The sequence below is a fragment of the Orcinus orca genome, chromosome 16, assembly GCF_937001465.1.
Source record: "Orcinus orca chromosome 16, mOrcOrc1.1, whole genome shotgun sequence".
NCBI lineage: Eukaryota > Metazoa > Chordata > Mammalia > Artiodactyla > Delphinidae > Orcinus > Orcinus orca.
This window is the reverse complement of record NC_064574.1, coordinates 29,030,411-29,051,512: the sequence shown is the minus strand read 5'-3', so window position 1 is coordinate 29,051,512 and position 21,102 is coordinate 29,030,411. Positions and strand designations below refer to the sequence as shown.

The window sequence follows — 21,102 nt, the reverse complement described above, 5'->3', positions numbered from 1 at the left end:
AAGAGAGGAAGGGGAGAACAAACAACTTCCCTTAAACAAGAGATATAGAGAAGTTGCATAATTGTGTTCACTTTAACTTACTCCTGTGTGCACAACCAGTTGTCAGTGGAGTCCACAATTGTGTGGTCATACGGTTAAGGACCTTGATTTTCTACAAAAACTAATACCAGTGCACACTTAATATATAATCAATATTAATCCCCTAATATCATTTAAAATGGAGTATAAATTCAAATTTTCCAAAATGTATTTTATTGTTGTTTTTGTGCACCAAAATTTTAATTCATCTGTAAGTTCTTGGCAAAAATTTTCCATGACTCCATCTGGGCCTTGAGAATCTATTTTTTTATTTGAAAAGAATTTGAATTATTTAAGACTATTCAGATTATTCATTTAATATAGTGTGAGCTGTGGTAGGTTCTGCTTTTTGAGGTATTTGTTCCATTGTCTCTAAGTTGTCAAATTTCTGCCTGTATAGTTTTTCATAACATTCCCTAACTATCCTTTTGATGTCTGAAGGGTCTGTAGTGATGTCCTCTGTTTCATTCCTGATATTGAAAATGTGTCATTCATTTTTTCTTTGCAGTTGTACTAGAAGCTTTTCAATGTTATTGGTCTTTTAAAAGAACCCACTCTTTTTTTTCCTTATTAGTCATCAATTTTATACACACCAGTGTATACATGCCAATGCCAATCACCCAGTTCATCACACAACCACCCCAAACCCCCTCCACTTTCCCCCCTTGGTGTCCATACGTTTGTTCTCTACATCTGTGTCTCAATTTCTGCCCTGCAAACCGGTTCATCTGTACCATTTTCCTAGGTCCCACATATATGCGTTAATATACGATATTTGTTTTTCTCTTTCTGACTTACTTCACTCTGTATGACAGTCTCTAGATCAATCCACGTCTCAACAAATGACCCAATTTTGTTCCTTTTTATGGCTGAGTAATATTCCATTGTATATATGTACCACATCTTCTTTATCCATTTGTCTGTCAATGAGCATTTAGGTTGCTTCCGTGACCTGGGTATTGTAAATAATGCTGCAGTGAACATTGGTGTGCATGTGTCGTTTTGATTATGGTTTTCTCTGGGTATATGCCCAGTACTGGGATTGCTGGATTGTATGGTAATTCTATTTTTAGTTTTTTAAGGAATCTCCATAGTGGCTGTATCAATTTACATTACCACCAACAGTGCAAGAGGGTTCCCTTTCCTCCACACCCTCTCCAGCATTTGTTGTTTGTAGATTTTCTGATGAAGCCCATTCTAACTGGTGTGAGGTGATACCTCATTGTAGTTCTGATTTGCATTTCTCTAATAATTAGTGATGTTGAGTAGCTTTTCATGTGATTCTTGGCCATCTGTATGTCTTCTTTAGAGAAATGTCTATTTAGGTCTTCTGCCCGTTTTTGGATTGGGTTGTTTGTTTTTCTAATATTGAGCTGCATGTGCTGTTTATATATTTTGGAGATTAATCCTTTGTCCATTGATTCGTTGGCAAATGTTTTCTCCCATTCTGAGGGTTGTCTTTTCATCTTGTTTATGGTTTCCTTTGCTGTGCAAAAACTTTTAAGTTTCATTAGATCCCATTTGTTTCTTTTTGTTTTTATTTCCATTACTCTAAGAGGTGGATCAAAAAAGATCTTGCTGTGATTTATGTCAGAGTGTTCTTCCTATATTTTCCACCAAGAGTTTTATGGTGTCTGGTCTTACATTTAGGTCTCTAATCCATTTTGAGTTTATTTTTGTGTATGGTGTTAGGGAATGTTCTAATTTCATTCTTTTACATGTAGCTGTCCAGGTTTCCCAGAACCACTTATTGAAGAGACTGTCTTTTCTCCATTGTATATCCTTGCCTCCTTTGTCATAGATTAGTTGACCATAGGTGTATGGGTTTTCCTCTGGGCTTTCTATCTTGTTCCATTGATCTATGTTTCAGTTTTGGTGCCAGTACCACATTGTCTTGATTACTGTAGCTTTGTAGTATAGTCTGAAGTCAGGGAATCTGATTCCTCCAGCTCCGTTTTTTCCCTCAAGACTGTTTTGGCTATTAGGGGTCTTTTGTGTCTCCATACAAAATTTAAGATTTTTTGTTCTAGTTCCATAAAAAATGCCATTGGATAGGGTTTCCATTGAATATGTAGATTGCTTTGGGCACTATACTCATTTTCACAATATTGATTCTTCCCATCCAAGAACATGGTATACCTCTCCATCTGTTGATATCATCTTTAATTTCTTTTATCAGTGTCTTATAGTTTTCTGCATACAGGTCTTTTGTCTCCTTAGGTAGGTTTATTCCTAGGTATTTTATTCTTTTTGTTGCAGTGGTAAATGGGAGTGTTTCCTTAATTTCTCTTTCAGATTTTTCATCATTAGTGTATAGGAATGCAAGAGATTTCTGTGCATTAATTTTGTATCCTGCAACTTTACCAAGTTCATTGATTAGCTCTAGTAGTTTTCTGGTAGCATCTTTAGGATTCTCTACATATAGTATCATGTCATCTGTAAAGAGTGACAGTTTTACTTCTTCTTTTCCAATTTATATTCCTTTTATTTCTTTTTCTTCTCTGATTGCTGTGGCTACGACTTCCAAAACTATGTTGAATAATAGTGGTGAGAGTGGACATCCTTGTGTTGTTCCTGAACTTAGAGGAAATGCTTTCAGTTTTTCACCATTGAGAATGATGTTTGCTGTGCGTTTGTCATATATGGCTGTTATTATGTTGGGGTAGCTTCCCTCTATGCCCACTTTCTGGAGAGTTTTTATATAAATCAGTGTTGAATTTTGTCAAAAGCTTTCTCTGCATCTCTTGAGATGATCATATGGTTTTTATTCTTAAGTTTGTTAATATATTGTATCATATTGACTGATTTGTATATATTGAAGAATCCTTGCATCCCGGGGATAAATCCCACTTGATCATGGTGTTTGATACTTTTTTTTTTTTTTTTTTTGTGGTACGCGGGCCTCTCACTGTTGTGGCCTCTCCCATTGCAGAACACAGCCTCCAGACACACAGGCTCAGCAGCCATGGCTCATGGGCCCAGCCGCTCCATGGCAGGTGGGATATTCCCGGACCGGGGCACGAACCCATGTTCCCTGCATCAGCAGGCAGACTCTGAACAACTGCACCAGCAGGGAAGCCCAATGGTGTATGATACTTTTAATGTGTTGTTGGATTCTGTTTGCTAGTATTTCGTTGAGGATTTTTGCATCTATATTCATCAGTGATATTGGTTTGTAATTTTCTTTTTTGTAGTATCTTTGTCTGGTTTTGGAATCAGGGTGATGGCGGCCTCATAGAATGAGTTTGGGAGTGTTCCTTCCACTGCAATTTTTTGGAAGAGTTTGAGAAGGATGGGTGTTAGCTCTTCTCTAAATGTTTGATATTATTCACCTGTGAAGCTACCTGGTCCTGGACTTTTGTTTGTTGGAAGATTTTTAATCAAGTTTCAATTTCATTACTTGTGATGGTCTGTTCATATTTTCTATTTCATCCTGGTTCACTCTTGGAAGGTTATACCTTTCTAAGAATTTGTCCTTTACTTCCAGGTTGTCCATTTTATTGGCATTGACTTGCTTGTAGTAGTCTCTTAGGATGCTTTTTATTTCTGCAGTGTCTGTTGTAACTTCTACTTTTTCATTTCTAATTTTATTGATTTGAGCCTTCTCCCTCTTTTTCTTGATGAGTCTGGCTAATGGTTTATCAATTTTGTTTATCTTCTCCAAGTACCAGCTTTTAATTTTATTGATCTTTGCTATCGTTTTCTTTGTTTCTATTTCATTTATTTTCTGCTCTGATATTTATGATTTCTTTCCTTTTGATAACTTTGGGCTTTGTTTGTTCTTCTTTCTCTAGTTCCCTTAGGTGTAAGGTTAGATTGTTTATTTGAGATTTGTCTTGTTTCTTGAGGTAGGCTCGTATAGCTATAAACTTCGCTCTTAGAACTGCTTTTGCTGCATCCCACAGGTTTTGGATCACCGTGTTTTCATTGTCATTTTTCTCTAGATATTTTTTGATTTCCTCTTTGATTTCTTCAGTGATCTCTTGGTTATTTAGTGAGGTATTGTTTCGCCTCCATGTTTTTGTGTTTTTTACGTTTTTTCCCCTGTAATTCATTTCTAATCTCATAGCACTGTGGTCAGAAAAGAAGTTTGATATGATTTCAATTTTCTTAAATTTACTGAGGCTTGATTTGTGACCCAAGATGTGATCTCTCCTGGAGAATGTCACATACACACTTGAGAAGAAAGTATAATCTGCTGTTTTTGGTTGGAATGTCCTATAAATATCAATTATATCTATCTGGTCTTTAAATTGTGTCATTTAAAGCTTCTGTTTCCTTATTTATTTTCATTTAGGATGATCGGTCCATTGGTGTAAGTGAGCTGTTAAAGTCCCCCCATTATTATTGTGTTACTGTCGCTCTCCTCTTTTAACTGTTAGCAGTTGCCTTATGTACAGAGGTGCTCCTATGTTGGGTGCATATATATTTATAATTGTTATATCTTCTTCTTGGATTGTTCCTTTGATCATTATGTAGTGTCCTTCTTCGTCTCTTGTAACATTCTTTATTTTAAAGTCTATTTTATCTAATATGAGTATTGCTACTCCAGCTTCCCCTTGATTTCCATTTGCATGGAATATCTTTTGCCATCCCCTCACTTTCAGTCTGTATGTGTCCCTAGGTCTGAAGTCGGTCTCTTGTAGAGAGCATATATATGTGTTTTGTTTTGTATCCATTCAGCAAGCATGTGTCTTTTGGTTGGAGCATTTAATCCATTCACTTTTAAGGTAATTATAGATACATATATTCATATGACGATTTTCTTAATTGTTTTGGGTTTGTTTTTGTAGATCCTTCTCTTCTCTTGTGTTTCCCCCTTAGAGAAGTTCCTTTAGCATTTATTGTAAAGCTGGTTTCGTGGTGCTGAATTCTCTTAGCTTTTGCTTGTCTGTAAAGCTTTTGATTTCTCCATCAAATCTGAGTGAGATCCTTGCTGGGTAGAGTAATCTTGGTTGTAGTTTCCTCCCTTCCATCACTTTAAGTATATCATGCCACTCCCTTCTGGCTTGTAGAGTTTCTGCTGAGAAATCAGCTGTTAACCTTATGGGAGTTTCCTTGTATATTATTTGTCGTTTTTCCCTTGCTGTTTTCAATAAATTTTCTTTGTCTTTAATTTTTACCAGTTTGATTACTATGTGTCTCGGCATGTTTCTCCTTGGGTTTATGCTGTATATGACTCTCTGTGCTTCCTGGATTTGGGTGGCTGTTTCCTTTCCCATATTAGGGAAGTTTTCGACTATAATCTCTTCAAATATTTTCTCTGGTCCTTTCTCTCTCTCTTCTCCTTCTGGGACTCCTATAATGTAAATGTTGTTGCGTTTAATGTTGTCCCAGAAGTCTCTTATGCTGTCTTCATTTCTTTTCATTCTTTTTTCTTTATTCTGTTCCACAGCAGTGAATTCCACCATTTCTGTCTTCCAGGTCACTTATCCGTTCTTCTGCCTCAGTTATTCTGCTATTGATTCCTTCTAGTGTAGTTTTCATTTCAGGTATTGTATTGTTCATCTCTGTTTGTTTGTCCTTCAGTTCTTCTAGGTCTGTGTTAAACATTTCTTGCATCTTCTCGATTTTTGCCTCCATTCTTTTGCCGATGTCCTGGATCATCTTCACTATCATTATTCTGAATTCTTTTTCTGGAAGGTTGCCTATCTCCACTTCATTTAGTTGTTTTTCTTGTTCCTTCATCTGCTACATAGCCCTCTGCCTTTTCATCTTGTCTATCTTTCTGTGAATGTGGTTTTTGTTCCACAGGCTGCAGGATTGTAATTCTTCTTGCTTCTGCTGTCTGCCTTCTGGTGGATAAGGCTATCTCAGAGCCCACTCTTTGTTTCAGTTATTTTCTCTATTGTTTATCTGTTTTTATTTTCACTGATTTTTCTTCTTTATTATTTCCTCCCCTCTGCTTGCTTTGGGTTTATTTTGCTCCTTCATTTCTCATTTCTTGAGGCAGGAATTTAGATTATTGATTTAGACTTTTTCTTTTTCCTAGTGCCACACCTGTGTCTCCTCTTGTGCTTGGTTCCTGACTGCTGTGTTCTTCCTCCAGTCCTCAGGTCCCTAGACTGTCTGCCTCCTCTTCCACTTCAGAGTCCTTCTATGCTTGTCCCGTGTGTTATTTCTAGGGTTCAAGTTGTACTGAACGAGGAGAGTAGGAGAGAAGAGTCCATGCCATCTTGTCTGGTATGGCCTGTAAATGCTTTATCGTCTTCTATCTTCTGCTCAGGCTCAACCAGGGCTGGTACTTCAGGGTGCTGCAGGGTGCCTGACGCATGATGCTTGCTAGTGTAGTAAAGCTGGAAATGTCTTTTGGAGCACCTAGGTTGGCAGGCTGAAGAGAAGTGTAAGATGCTGATGTGATCCTTCTCCCTGGATCCAAAGCCTACCCCGGGCATCTGAGGGCTCCAACCACTGCAGGCTGCATCCAGTGGGTCTGGTGTGAGGATGCACATCTTATTGTTTGTTTTTATGGTATTGGGGTTTTTTACAATATTTCTAGCCTAATGGACCTCTCTTCACTAGTACAGCATAAGTCAAGATGTTAACGGAGTTTTTGGTTGGTTCATTGGTTGTTTTTTTTTTTTTTTTTTTTTTTTTTTTTTGCAGTATGCAGGCCTCTCACTGTTGTGGCCTCTCCCATTGCGGAGCACAGGCTTGACGCACAGGCTCAGCGGCCATGGCTCACGGGCCTAGTTGCTCCGCGGCATGTGGGATCCTCCCAGACCTGGTCACGAACCCGTGTCCCCTGCATTGGCAGGCGGACTCTCAACCACTGCGCCACCAGGGAAGCCCGGTTGGTTGGTTTTGATAGTGGGAGAAATGTTCTGAGTCCTCTAATTCTTTGGTTCTCTTTTGTCTTTCAGGAACATAAATCCCATCCCCCTGCTTTTTACTTTTTCCCTTTACCTCTCAATTGCCATCAGCATGTCTTCCTTCTTTCCAATTTTTCTACCCAGAAGTTATGCACTTTAACTCATGCATATCCATTTATTCACATCTGTTCTCCTTGAATTAGGTTCCTATAGTCAGTGTAAGTAATTACCACATTTAATGATTTAATACAAGACAAATGCATTATCATACAGTTGTAGAGGTCAGAAGTCTACAATGGGTAGCTGGGCTCTAGAGAAGAATCCATTTCCTTGCCTTTTCCAACTCCCAGAGGTGTCCACAGTCCTTGGCAAAGGGCCTCACATCAGTCTGACCTCTGCTTCTGACATCACATCTCCTCCAACTGTTCTGCCTCAATCTTTTACTTTTAAGAATCTTTGTGCTTACATGGCCTCCACTAGGAAAATGTGCCCATCTCAAGATCCTTAACAAATCACTACTGCTAATCCCTTTTGACATGTAAGGTAACATATGCACAGGTTCTGGGGATTCTGTTCCAACCCTTTTAAATCACACATACTTTTAAACCCCTTTCTATGATCTGTGCTCCTTAGGACACTTTTCCAATATTTTCAAAGTTTAGACAAATTTATATTGGTGGTGGTATTTCCAAATAACTCTAGCTGCCTTGTCTATTTCTCCATAATTTTCCTGGTGGCTGGTTGAAGATGGGATGGCAGCCTAGTGAGAGACTATTAGGATTTGCTGAATTTTCTCTTGTCTCACAGTTATTTTCACTTCTGACATTTTCTCTTCAAGTAATAACACCCTTGCAGCCTGAGAAAAGAGAGTAGGAGAATGAGGGACTCCTGTATGCTGATTTCTGCCTCAAGCTTGAGCCCAGGATACAGGTCAAAGCCTCAGAGTGCTGATGGGCCCAGGTGGCCTCAGATGGAGTAAGTCGAGGCCCCTGGGAATGGCTCCTGTGTGATCCCTCTAATCGCTCCTCTTGTCCCTTGATGATTTCCAGGCCCGGAGCTGTCTTCTCCTCTCCTGGTAGTTCTCCTCCTAGGCCCCAAGGTGCTGTTGGTGGTCGGTGTCTCTGTCATCTTTGTCTACAGGAAGCATTGGGCCTGACTGTAAGTTGGGGTAGGAGGGAGGGCAGGACAAGGTCTGTCCTAGATGACATAAGGTCAGTAGGGGAGCCAGCCCATAGGTCACACAGGGTCAGGGCCCACGTGGGGATAAGAGAAGGGGGCACACTTCCCTCAATACCCTCAGGAGTATCCTGTTTCCCTCTAAGAGGTGCCCAACTCCCAGGAGGTGTGTGGGGTCCTGGAGGAGGTGGGCTGGATCAGGGGTTTTCAAAGGGTGTCTCTTAGCAGTTCTGTAGAGGAAGTGGGCAGAGGGTGCTGAATGAGGAGGAGCTGAGTGGGTGGTTCCCTTAGAGACCATTTCTAAACACTTGAGTCCTGGGGTTCCTTGGGGCAAAAAGAATCCACATTTTCAGGTTATGTTGAGAACTCTGGATTGGCTATTCTGAGAGCGGCTTCTGCTCTGACCCTCCATGTGACAGAACAGAAGGGCTGGGGATGGGGCATCAGAACTGGGGAGGAGGCTGAGGGGTCAGAGTGCTATCCCAGGGGCTGCTCATCTTCTCAAGACAGGCATCCCGAGAGGAGAACACCTGGGCACATAGGACGCATGCAAGGAACGTTTCCTGAATGATGAGCAGATAATTAAATATGGACATGTTTCTCACAGCTCCTTCCTTCCTCCCTGCTGGTGTCACCCTCAGTGTCTGCTGCCTCCTTCCCTTCCTGAGGGACCCAGCCCAGGAGAAGGACTCAACTGGGAGATTCCATGACTCTGCTCCAAATGCCTCTCCTCCGTGGAGACTTGCCTGCCCACATGCCCCTGAAGCCACCAGAGCTGGGTCTTCATACATGGTCCTGAGCAAGGATCATGGGAAGTAGCTCTGGGAGCTGACTCAGGACATTTCCCTGGAACGTGAGAAATAAGTCAGATCAACACAGATCAGGTTATCTCTCATCCATCACCTTGGACTCGGCCATGAACTACACAATAATGCCCTGTGCTGAGGAGTTATTCTGTCCTCTGGATTCCTGCCTTCACCTGACTCCCCACCTTTTGAGGTGCCTTTTTAGTACAAATGACTCCCCATCTTAGTTTTAAGAAAAATTATTCTCCTTCCTCATTGTCTAAATATCCAACTTCTCAAACCCAGAAAATAGTGTTCCCTCCTCTCTCCATGATGGGAAAAGTAGTTTTTCTATAATCTTGCATCCTTCCCAACCCTATTGCTCATGGTAAATATACTGTGTCCAGAAGCCTGGAGTCATCCTTGATTTCTCTTTCTTTTATATCACGTATTCAATTCTGCCTTCAAAATGTTTATGTCCAGTGATCAGATGGAACTCTTTAACAATTGACTATCCAAAAGGAAAAAAAAATAAAGAAAAGTTCTTGGTATAAATACTCCCAATGTGGTCAATTTCAAGTTAGCAACAGTTTAACAACTAGTTTGCAAAATTCCTGAAAATGTAAATATCAGCTCTCATGAGCCAGTCCAATCCCCTCCAGCACACTTCTTAATTGCATTCATAATCTGCACATTCTCACCCCCACCACTGATCCCTGGTCCCAGCCACCATCATCTCTTCCTGCACCATTGCTATAGTCTCTGACTGGCTTTCCTGTTTCAGCCTCAGTGATTCCTTGGGAATGTAAGTCAAATCCTATCATTCCTCTGCTTCCTCCTCCAACATGTCTGCCTGGCTCACTCTCTTCCTTCATTTCAACCTCTGCTCAAATATCACTTTATCAAAGCCATCTTCCATATACCATCCTGTATAAAGTATCAGTTCCTCTCTCAGCCTCGCATTCCATGACCTCTTGACCTGATTAACTTGTTTCCTGAACACTTATTACCATCTGACATACGAAGCATAGGCAGTTCTCACTTTGCATAGTAGAGAAGGACCATAAAAATTACCGTGTAAACTGAATCATGGAAAGTGATCTCAGTAATCAATGGGATAAATAAAGATTGTTCTGTGATCATTAAAATTTGATTTCAAAATATTAGGAACTCTCTTACTGTCAGCTACTAATAATATGTAGTTTAACAAATTAGAAACACTGAGAATTAAAGCAATTTATTTCTTTATAAAAACTTATCCAAAGTGTTTGAATGGTGCTTGCCTTCTTCTTCTTGCATAATTTATAATATAAGAGCATCTTTTTTACAACTTGGTGAATTATGCTCCTTGCAAAGTTTGGATCCGTTTCCGACATTTTATGCCTTGTACTCTCAATGTCGTGAAATCTTTACAAACTTTCTTTAATTCAAAGTATTTGCTGTTGTCACTTCCTCTGGGACATTTTCACTCTTTTCCTCACCACAACTTTCCTCATTTATGTGGTAAGTTTGCCTTTACTAAGTTCTTCTGATTGCATATGTAGAATCTTTCTAACACTATTAAGGTAACTTGGTCAGCTATTTCTTCTGTAATCCATTTATATTGTTTGAATATAACTTCTCGCATCATCATATTTTGTCTCTCCATGGCACTTTCATCTTTGTTGCCAGTTCCCTTTTATAATTATTCACTTTTGTAAATGTCATGTGGGTTTATCACTGGGAGACAGGAGAAAATACAACTACGTATTTTGCTGTCTGTGCCTAAACTGTGTAAGAGAGTCACAGTGACCAAACACTACAGACTTTCAAAGAATTGATATGATTGGTTACTGAGCACGATGAGCATCTGTTAGTACATAATGATTTGTGGAATGAAGTATACTTAGCAGCAAAGTTGTACGTTATGTATCGTTCACAGTAAAGTTCCTGTGGTGACTGAAATCCGAACCCTGTGTTGGGGGATTGATGTTATTTAACTAAACTGAAATTCATGCACCAGGCAAAATGAACACTGATGTATGTGTTGTCTCTTCCTCAAACAGGACATCAGTTCTATGAGAAGGGACTCTGAATCCTCAGGTGCCAGAACAGTGACTGCCACATACTAGGCCATTGTTTAATTTAATAAATGAATAAATTAGTTTTTACCAGATGTTGGATTTCAAAATAAAAATTATCTAATTCAATCATCTGGCTCTTGTGTTCTAAAGTTTTTTCATTAAAGGCTAATCTCTCTTCTTTGTGTTCAGAAATCCTATCAAAAATTCAATATTCTTCAGAACCCAAGGAAGTGAAAAACCAAAAGAAAACAAAACCAAAAAGCAAAAACTGACATTGATTAGAGTTTGTCAAAGGGGCTCAGAAACAAACTGAAAGAGGTCCCAATGGACAAAGCTGGAACAATTTGGGCAAGAAATATTGGAGATATATATATATATATATATATATATATACACACACACACACATATAGATATGTATATATATGTATATATATACACACACACACACACACACACACATATATACATATTCTGAATGTTTTTGTCCCCTCAAAATTCACATTTTAGAATATTAATGCCCAATGTGACCATGTTAGAAGTTGGGGCATTTGGAACATGACTAGTACATAAGGGCTCCTCTGTCATGAATGGGATTAGTACCCTTCTAAAAGAGACCCCCAAGATCATCCTAGTTCCTTCTTCCATGTGAAGATACAATGAGAAATCTGCAATCCAAAAGAGGGCCCTCACCCAATCAAACTGCCAAGCTGATAGTGGAATTAGAGCTTCCAGAACTGTGAGCAATAAATTTCTGTTGTAAGCCATCCAGTCTGTGATATTTTGTTATAGCACCCAAATAGACTAAGACAGATTATAAACCAAAATATAATAAATATCTATGAGTCCATATAGATGTAAATAAATAATTTAATAAATTAATAAATGGAGAATTAAAAAAAATCTTCTTTGCAGGAAACTCTCAAATTATGAAGACACTTCACTCTAAATAAGGGGAAAACCAATTCACTACCCCTGAAGTATGGGCTGCACATGGTGACTCCCTTCCAAAGGGGATGAATGGAAGGAGGAAAAAGGGTTACTTTACAGTGGGGAAACCTGAATAATACAAGTTAGCCAGGTCATCAAGAGCTTACCAACAATAAATCAATATCAATAGGCATAAATCATGTAGATTTGATGAAAATGGCACGTTTCCTCTGGGACCTTCCCCAAAACCCATAACCCTAGATTAATTATGAGAAAAGCATCAGACAAAATGTAACAGAGGGGCATCCTACAATAAATCTGAGCAGTATTCATCAAATCTGTAGAAATCATCAAAAACAAGGACAGTCAGAGACGGTGTCACAGCTGAGAGGAGCCTAAGGAGACACACGTAAATGTGTGATATTCTGCATGGGACCTTGCCACAGACAAGAACTTTATGTAAAACTTAAGGAAGTCTGTTATGGACCGAATGTTTGTATCCCCCCCCGAAATTCATATGTTCAAGTCTAACCCCTGAAGTGATGGTATTTGGAAGTGGGTCTTTGGGAATGAATTAAGTCATGGGGTGGAGCCCTTTCCCAGAATGTCGCATAGTTGGAATCATGCAGCATATAGATTTTTCCTTTCAGTTATTAATAAGCATTTAAGATTCCTCCACAGCTTTTCAGGGCTTGAGAGCGCATATAATTTTAGTTCTGAATAATGTTTGATTATCTGGATTTACCAATTTCTTTACCAGTTCACCTACTGGAGGTCATCTTGGTTGTTTTCAAGTTTTTGCAAGTATGAATAAAGCTACTATGAACTTCAGGGAGAATCTTTTCCAGGCCTCTCTCCCAGCCCCTGCTAACCTCAGATATTCCTTGGATTGTAGATGGCATTTCCCTGTGTCTCCACCTCATCTTCTTTCTGTGAATGACAGCTAAGTTAAGCTGTGCCTGAACTCCTGATTCACACAAACTATGAAACAATAGACTTGGTTTTTTTTTAAGCCACTATGTTTTTGGTAATAAGTTATTCAGCAATAAAAATCAAATGCATTATATTTGAGAAATCCATCAAGAGAAAATCCTCAATAGTTTTGTAGAATTCATCTTGCATACACTCTGTGTATCTTCCATGAACTCAATGATAATGCTGCTTGTGTGATCCCCAAGAACACATACCAAGAGCAATTAAATACTGAGGAATAAGATTTTGTTGGATAGGGTTGAGCATTAACATGAAACATTGTGATAGTTAAGATTTTTTCACACTCTAAGAACCAATTTTCACCCATTAGGAAAAATATCAATTTCATGGAGAATGCAAGTCTCAACGTTTATTTTGGATGAGTGGGCTTTTGCATCATGAAAGAGCTTGCAGAAAATGGGAGATGGCTCTTTCTCCAGGTCACTCTCTGAACACAGTATGTTGGTTATGAACACCTTGTCCTTAGCTTGAGGCCTTGTCTCTGATCCCAGAACATAAAGAAAAATCTGACACAAATTCTATTTGACATTTCTCATTTAATAGAAATGCATTTGTCCTTATGGTAAATATGTTTATTTAAGTGCCTGCTATTCTGCAGGCCATCCTCATATCCTGATGCCCAAGGAAGGTGCCATCCTTTCTGTGCATTAGTCTCCTTCTCACCCATAAGGCAACCATATTTATAATTTTTATACTTTGGTGCCAGTACACATGGCTGAAAGGATGTGTAATGAGACCTCATCTTGATCTATACCAGAACCTCAGAACATCTTGGGCCAAGGCAAGGAACATGAACAATGATTTGACATTTCTTACAGGAACTTCAGGTGAAGAGTTCCAGTAAAACAACCTGAGAGTTCAGTGTCAGTCAAAGCTGGAGGTACTGTAAACCGGGGCTGCAAAATGTCTTCTTCAGAGCGCCTGTCTAGTGGTTCAATGGGACTGGGCCAGACGATAAGTAATCTATGGTTTCAGTGGAAGACAATTCCCCAAAGTATTCTAAATGGAAAGCATAATGACCAACCAAACAGATTGATTCCATCTGCATCAGTGATGTGTCACATGGGATGGCGGCACCTATACTGTGTGAAGTTAATGAAAGGGCATCCTGACATGTCCATATATCTGGTCCAGGCACCTATATGTCCATGAACGGTGAAAATAATCTGATAAACTCCATCCCCTTGTCTGCTAAAAGTAGACTTTTAAAAATTCTGCAATATGCACTACATCATTATCACATACTGGGTCCTGGGCCCCTTCATTCACAAACAGCCCTGTAACCTGGCATCCTGCTGTTGACCCTTATGGTTATTCATTCTGGGGTCCTATGTCTAATATTCAATCAAGCCAGTTTGAGAGGCTAGGGCCCTTCTGTGATGGCCAACACCACCAGACACTGAACATAAGACATGGACACTCTGAAGTAAAAAAAATTGGGGGTAGGAAAAAGGCAACTAAGTGTGTGCATTGCATGGTCCAAAAAGTTGGAAAACTGGGACCTGGAAGGCTGACTAGTCATTCTGAAATTTCAGGGCAAACCTGGGCTCAGAAATATGCATTGTGTCTATTATGACCTATTTTCTGACCCTGAATATTAGAAACAGATACTTGTAGCTATATCTTAGCTTCTGGATTCAGGATGAAATCTCAACCTGGGTGAAGTTTGCCCCCAAATGCCCAATATAGACTGAGCCAAAACAAAGGAATCCTCAGGCAAGCAGAATCTCTTCTAGCCTGCACAATTCCACTCACCTATTTCCAACTGGAATGTGATGGGAACATGGTGGCAAGTACCTGAGGGGTCACCACAATTCAGTCAGAGACCTTGTCCCACCCACAGGAAGTCAATGAGTGGGTGTGTCCTCCTACTATGGCCAGGAGTAGCTCTGGGGAATCATGAGACTAGAAGGAGGGGTTGTGAGTGTCACCCACTTCCAGATCTTTTCTTCCAGAAAAGCCCTCTAGGAGGGGTTAATTAACTCTCCTGCCACTTGCCATTTACCTGGTCTGCTCTGAGAATTGTACTCCAAGCTCTGCTGTTCTTTTATTCTCTGGGGACAATCAGTGTTTCCTTCCCATTGCCACCATCTGAATTAATATTGTGAAATACTCTGAGGTGAGTGTGTTCCTCTGTTCAGAATACAAAGCCAGCAGAAGGAAGAAAATGAAAAGATTAGAGTAGATTGGAGCAGAAATAAACAAAACCAATGAAAGTCAAAAGAAGGTATTAAGAGAGGAAAGGGGGGAGAAATGCAAGACATACAGATAATAATTCACAAAATAGCAATAGCAAGTCCTTCCCCATTTGTAATTATTTTAAATGTAAATGGATTCAACTCCTCAATAAATAGACATAGATTGACTAAATGGGGAAAAAACAACAAGGATCCAAGTACATGCTATCTATAAGAGATTCACTTTAGATCTATGAGCATACAAAGGCTGAAAGTGAAAGAAAGGAAAAACATGTCCATGCAAAATGTAACCAAAAGGTAGCAGTGGTAGCTATACTAATAGTAGATAAAATAGAATTTAAGTAAAAAACTGATACAATAGACAAAGAGGACATTATATAGTGATAAAAGAAAATATAACTAATATTTGTACATCAAATGTCAGAACTCTAAATATAAGAAGCAAATATTTCCAGAATGGAAGGGAGAATTAGAGAGAAATAAAACAAGAGAAAGAGATTTTAATACCCCACTTTCCATAATAAATGAACAACCAGAATGAATATTAATAAGGACAGAGAGGACTTTAATAACACTACAGATCAATTGGAAGTCACCGACATGTACAGAACATTCCACTGAACAAGAGCCTAATATACATCCCTCTCAAGTGCACATGGAACATCCTCCAGGAAGAACACATGGTAGGCAGCAAGACAAGTCTTAAGATGTTTGGAAAGATTGTAATTATAGAAAGTACCTTTTCCGATTACAATTGAATGAAATTACAAATCAATAGCTGAAGAACAGGAAAATCAAAAATATGTGGAAATTAAACAACACACTCTCAAATAACCAATATATGAAAGAAGAAATCACAGGGGAAGTTAAATAGTACCTTGAGATAAGTAAAAACAAAAAGACAACATACCAAAGATTATGGATACAGGAAGCAGTTCTCTAATACTCCTACACCTATTTAATTAATTTAACATTTAGCTCTATTTGCCTTACATTGAGCATCAAAGAAAAAATATTTCTTTAATTTTTTTTAAAAGGTAACGTTTTTGAGCGTGAGAGATCTTGTGGCTGGTTCCTTGGAAAAGAAGACATAGAGGGCAGGCAGGCTGGGGTAATTTCAATGGATGTTGCTTTCTGTTTCTGTCTTTAGTTATTCCCCCCCTGAAGATCACCACCAAGCCCTCTAGGATGCAAATCCATATGCATCAGAGAGTGAATCTCACGTGCCATGTGAGCCACTTTTCTTTGTTTTTTTCCAGTGTTTTCAACAGTCTTTATTAGTGTTATGGTTTGTATTTTATTTTATTTTTAAAATTTTATTGGAATATAGTTGATTTACAATGTTGTGTTAGTTTCAGGTGTACAGCAAAGTGATTCAGTTATACATATACATATATTCATTCTTTTTCAGATTCTTTTCTCATATAGGTTATCATAGAATATTGAGTAGAGTTCCCTGTGTTATATAATAAGCCCCTGTTGATTTTCTATCTTACATATAGTAGTGCATGTATGTTAATCCCAAACTCCTGATTTATCCCTCCTGCCTCCCACGTTTCCCCCTTAGTAACCATAAGTTTGTTTTTGATATCTGTAAGTCTGTTTCTGTTCTGTAAATAAGTTCATTTGTATTGTTTTTAAAATTAGATCCCACATATGAGTGATATCCTATGATATTTGTCTTCCTCTGTCTGACTTACTTCACTTAGTATGTTAACCTCTAGGCCCATCCATGATGATGCAAATGGCATTATTTTATTCTTTTTTATGGCTGACTAGTAGTCCATTGTATATATGTACCACATCTTCTTTATCCATTCATCCAATGATGGACACTTAGGTTGTTTCCATCTCCTGACTATTGTAAATAGAGCTGCAATGAACATTTTGGTACATGACTCTTTTTGAATTATGGTTTTCTCTGGGTATATGCCCAGTAGTGGGATTGCTGGGTCATATGGTAGTTCTATTTGTAGTTTTTAAGGAACCTCCATACTGTTCTCCATAGTGGCTGTACCAATTCACATTCCCACCAGCAGTGCAAGAGTGTTCCCTTTTCTCCACACCCTCTCCAGCATTTATTGTTTCTAGATTTTTTGATGATGGCCATTCTGACTGGTGTGAGATGATAACTCATTGTAGTTTTGATTTGCATTTCTCTAATGATTAATGATGTTGAGCATTCTTTCATGTGTTTGTTGGTAGTCTGTATATCTTCTTTGGAGAAATGTCTATTTAGGTCTGCCCATTTTTGGATTGGGTTGTTTGCTTTTTTGTTATTGAGCTGCATGAGCTGCTTGTAAATTTTGGAGATTAATCCTTTGTCAGTTGCTTCATTTGCAAATATTATCTCCCATTCTGAGGTGCTGTCTTTTTGTCCTGTTTATGGTTTCCTTTGCTGTGCAAAAGCTTTGAAGTTTCATTAGGTCCCATTTGTTTATTTTTGTTTTTATTTCCATTTCTCTAGGAGGTGGGTCAAAAAGGATCTTGCTGTGGTTTATGTCATAGAGTGTTCTGCCTATGTTTTCCTCTAAGAGTTTGATAGTTTCTGGCCTTACATTTAGGTCATTAATCCATTTTGAGCTTATTTTTGTGTATGGTGTTAGGGAGTGATCTAATCTCATACTTTTACATGTACCTGCCCAGTTTTCCCAGCACCACTTATTGAAGAGGCTGTCCTTTCTCCTCTGTACATTCCTGCCTCCTTTATCAAAGATAAGGTGACCATATGTTCGTGGGTTTATATCTGGGCTTTCTATCCCATTCCATTGATCTATATTTCTGTTTTTGTTCCAGTATCATACTGTCTTGATTACTGTAGCTTTGTAGCATAGTCTGAAGTCAGGGAGCCTGATTCCTCCAGCTCCATTTTTCTTTCTCAAGGTTGCTTTGGCTATTTGGGGTCTTTTGTGTTTCCATACAAATTGTGAAATTTTTTGTTCTAGTTCTCTGAAAAATGCCAGTGGTAGGTTGATAGGGATTGCATTGAATCTGTAGATTGCTTTGGGTAGTAGAGTCATTTTCACAATGTTGATTCTTCCAATCCAAGAACATGGTATATCTCTCCACTTATGTGTATCATATTTAATTTCTTTCATCGGTGTCTTATAATTTTCTGCATACAGGCCTTTTTTCTCCTTAGATAGGTTTATTCCTAGATATTTTATTCTTTTTGTTGCAATGGTAATTGGGAGTGTTTTCTTAATTTCCTTTTCAGATTTTTCATCATTAGTGTATAGGAATGCAAGAGATTTCTGTGCATTAATTTTGAATCCTGCTACTTTATCAAATTCATTGATTAGCTCTAGTAGTTTTCTCGTAGCATCTTCAGGATTCTCTATGTATAGTATCATGTCATCTGCAAACAGTGAGAGCTTTATTTCTTCTTTTCTCATTTGGATTCCTTTTATTTCTTTTTCTTCTCTGACTGCTGTGGCTAAAACTTCCAAAACTATGTTGAATAGTAGTGATGAGAGTGGGCAACCTTGTCTTGTTCCTGATCTTAGTGGAAATGGTTTTAGTTTTTCACCATTGAGGACGATGTTGGCTGTGGGTTTGTCATATATGGCATATTATGTTGAGGAAAGTTCCCTCTATGCCTACTTTCTGCAGGGTTTTTATCACAAATGGGTGTTGAATTATGTCAAAAGCGTTCTCTGCATTGGTTGAGATGATCATATGGTCTTTCTCCTTCAATTTGCTAATATGGTGTATCACGTTGATTGATTTGCATATATTGAAGAATCCTTGCATACCTGGGATAAACCCCACTTGATCATAGTGTATGGTCCTTTTAATGTGTTGTTGGATTCTGTTTGCTAGTATTTTGTTGAGGGTCTTTGCATCTATGTTCATCAGTGATATTGGTCTGTAGTTTTCTTTCTTTGTGACATCTTTTTCTGGTTTTGGTATCAGAGTGATGTTGGCCTCGTAGAATGAGCTTGGGAGTGGTCCTCTCTCTGCTATATTTTGGAAGAGTTTGAGAAGGATAGGTGTTAGCTCTTCTCTAAATGTTTGATAGAATTCACCTGTGAAGCCATCTGGTCCTGGGTTTTTGTTTGTTGGAAGATTTTTAATCACAGTTTCAATTTCAGTGCTTGTGGTTTGTCTGTTCATATTTTCTATTTCTTCCTGGTTCAGTCTCAGAAGTTTGTGGATTTCTAAGAATTTGTCCAGTTCTTCGAGGTTGTCTATTTTATTGGCATAGAGTTGCTTGTAGTAATCTCTCATGATCCTTTGTAGTTCTGCAGTGTCAATCATTATTTCTCCTTTTTCATTTCTAATCCTACTGATTTGAGTCTTCTCCCTTTTTTTCTTGATAAGCCTGGTTAATGGTTTATGAATTTTGTTTATCTTCTCAAAGAACCAGCTTTTAGTTTTATTGATCTTTGCTATCATTTCTTTTATTTCTTTTTCATTTATTTCTGATCTGATCTTTATGATTTCCTTCCTTCTGCTAACTTTGGGTTTTTTTTTCTTTCTTCTTTCTCTAATTGCTTTATGTTTAAGGTTAGGTTGTTTATTTGAGATATTTCTTGTTTCTTGAGGTTAGATTGTATTGCTATAAACTTCCCTCTTAGAACTGCTTTTGCTGCATCCCATAGGTTTGGGTCATTGTGTTTTCATTGTCATTTGTTTCTAGGTATTTTTTGATTTCCTCTTTGATTTCTTCAATGATTTCTTGGTTATTTAGCAATGTACTGTTTAGTGTCCATGTGTTTGTATTTTTTACAGATTTTTTTCCTGTAATTGATATGTAGTCTCATAACGTTGTGGTTGGAAAAGATACTTGATATGATTTCAATTTTTTTTAATTTACTGAGGCTTGATTTGTGATGCAAGATATGGTGTATCCTGGAGAATGTTCCATGAGCACCTAAGAAGAAAGTGTATTCTGTTGTTTTTGGATGGAATGTCCTATAAATATCAATTAAGTCCATCTTGTTTAATGTATCACTTAAAGCTTGTGTTTCCTTATTTATTTTCATTTTGGATGATCTGTCCACTGGTGAAAGTGGGGTGTTAAAATCCCCTACTATTTTGTGTTACTGTCACTTTCCCGTTTTATGGCTGTTAACATTTGCCTTACATATTGAGGTGCTCCTATGTTGGGTGCATAAATATTTATAATGTTTTATCTTATTCTTAGATTGATTCCTTGATCATTATGTGGTGTCCTTTGTTTTATCTTGTAATATTCTTTATTTTAAAGTCTATTTTGCCTGATATGAGTATTGCTACTCCAGCTTTATTTGCATGCAATATCTTTTTCCGTCCCCTCACTTTCAGTCTGTGTGTGTCCCTAGGTCTGAAGTGGGTCTCTTGCAGACAGCATATATACACGTCTTGTTTTTATGTCCATTCAGCCAGGCTACGTCTTTTGGTTGGAGCAGTTAATCCATTTACACTTAAGGTAGTTATCGATATATATGTTCCTATTACCATTTTCTTAATTGCTTTGGGTTTGTTATTGGAGGTCTTTCCCTTCTCTTGTGTTTCCTGCCTAGAGAAGTTCCTTTAGCATTTGTTGTAAAGCTGGTTAGGTGGTGCTGAAGTCTCTTAGCTTATGCTTGTCTGTTAAAGTTTTAATTTCTCCGTCGAATCAGAATGAGATCCTTGCTGTGTACAGTAATGTTGGTTGTAGGTTTTTCCCTTTCATCACTTTAAATATATCTTGCCACACCTTTCTGGTTTGCAGAGTGTCTGTTGAAAGATCAGCTGTTAACCTTACGGTGATTCCCTTATATGTTATTTGTTGCTTTTCCCTTTCTGCTTTTAATATTTTTTCTTTGTATTTAATTTTTGATAGTTTGACTTGGCGTGTTTCTCCTTGGATTTATCCTGTATGGGACTCTCTGCACTTCCTGGACTTGATTGACTGTTTCCTTTCCCATATTAGGGAAGTTTTCATCTATAAGCTCCTCAATTATTTTCTCTATCCCTTCCTTTTTCTCTTCTTCTTCTGTGACCCCTATAATTTGAATGCAGGTGCATTTAATGTTGTCCCAGAAGTCTCTGAGACTGTCCTCAATTATTTTCCTTCTCTTTTCTTTATTCTGCTCTGTGGT

At 38.3% G+C, this 21,102-nt stretch overlaps 1 protein-coding gene across 5 annotated transcripts in view; it reads left to right on the top strand.

The window, feature by feature from the left end:
• The window catches only part of SIRPB1 (signal regulatory protein beta 1), a 75,109-nt gene that overhangs the window by 33,924 nt on the left and 20,083 nt on the right, over positions 1-21,102 (top strand). For 2 of the 5 annotated variants that reach the window (XM_012534161.3, XM_049699744.1), the window contains exons 5-6: positions 7,940-8,048; positions 8,674-11,040. The exons of 1 other annotated variant lie outside the window; for it this stretch is intronic. In XM_012534161.3, the coding sequence (XP_012389615.1) occupies positions 7,940-8,046 (107 nt within the window). In that variant the 3' untranslated portion in view covers positions 8,047-8,048; positions 8,674-11,040. Of the gene's footprint in view, positions 1-7,939; positions 8,049-8,673; positions 11,041-13,654; positions 13,696-21,102 lie in introns of those variants that run through there. 2 more of the 5 variants (XM_049699741.1, XM_049699743.1) reach the window with 2 other exon arrangements.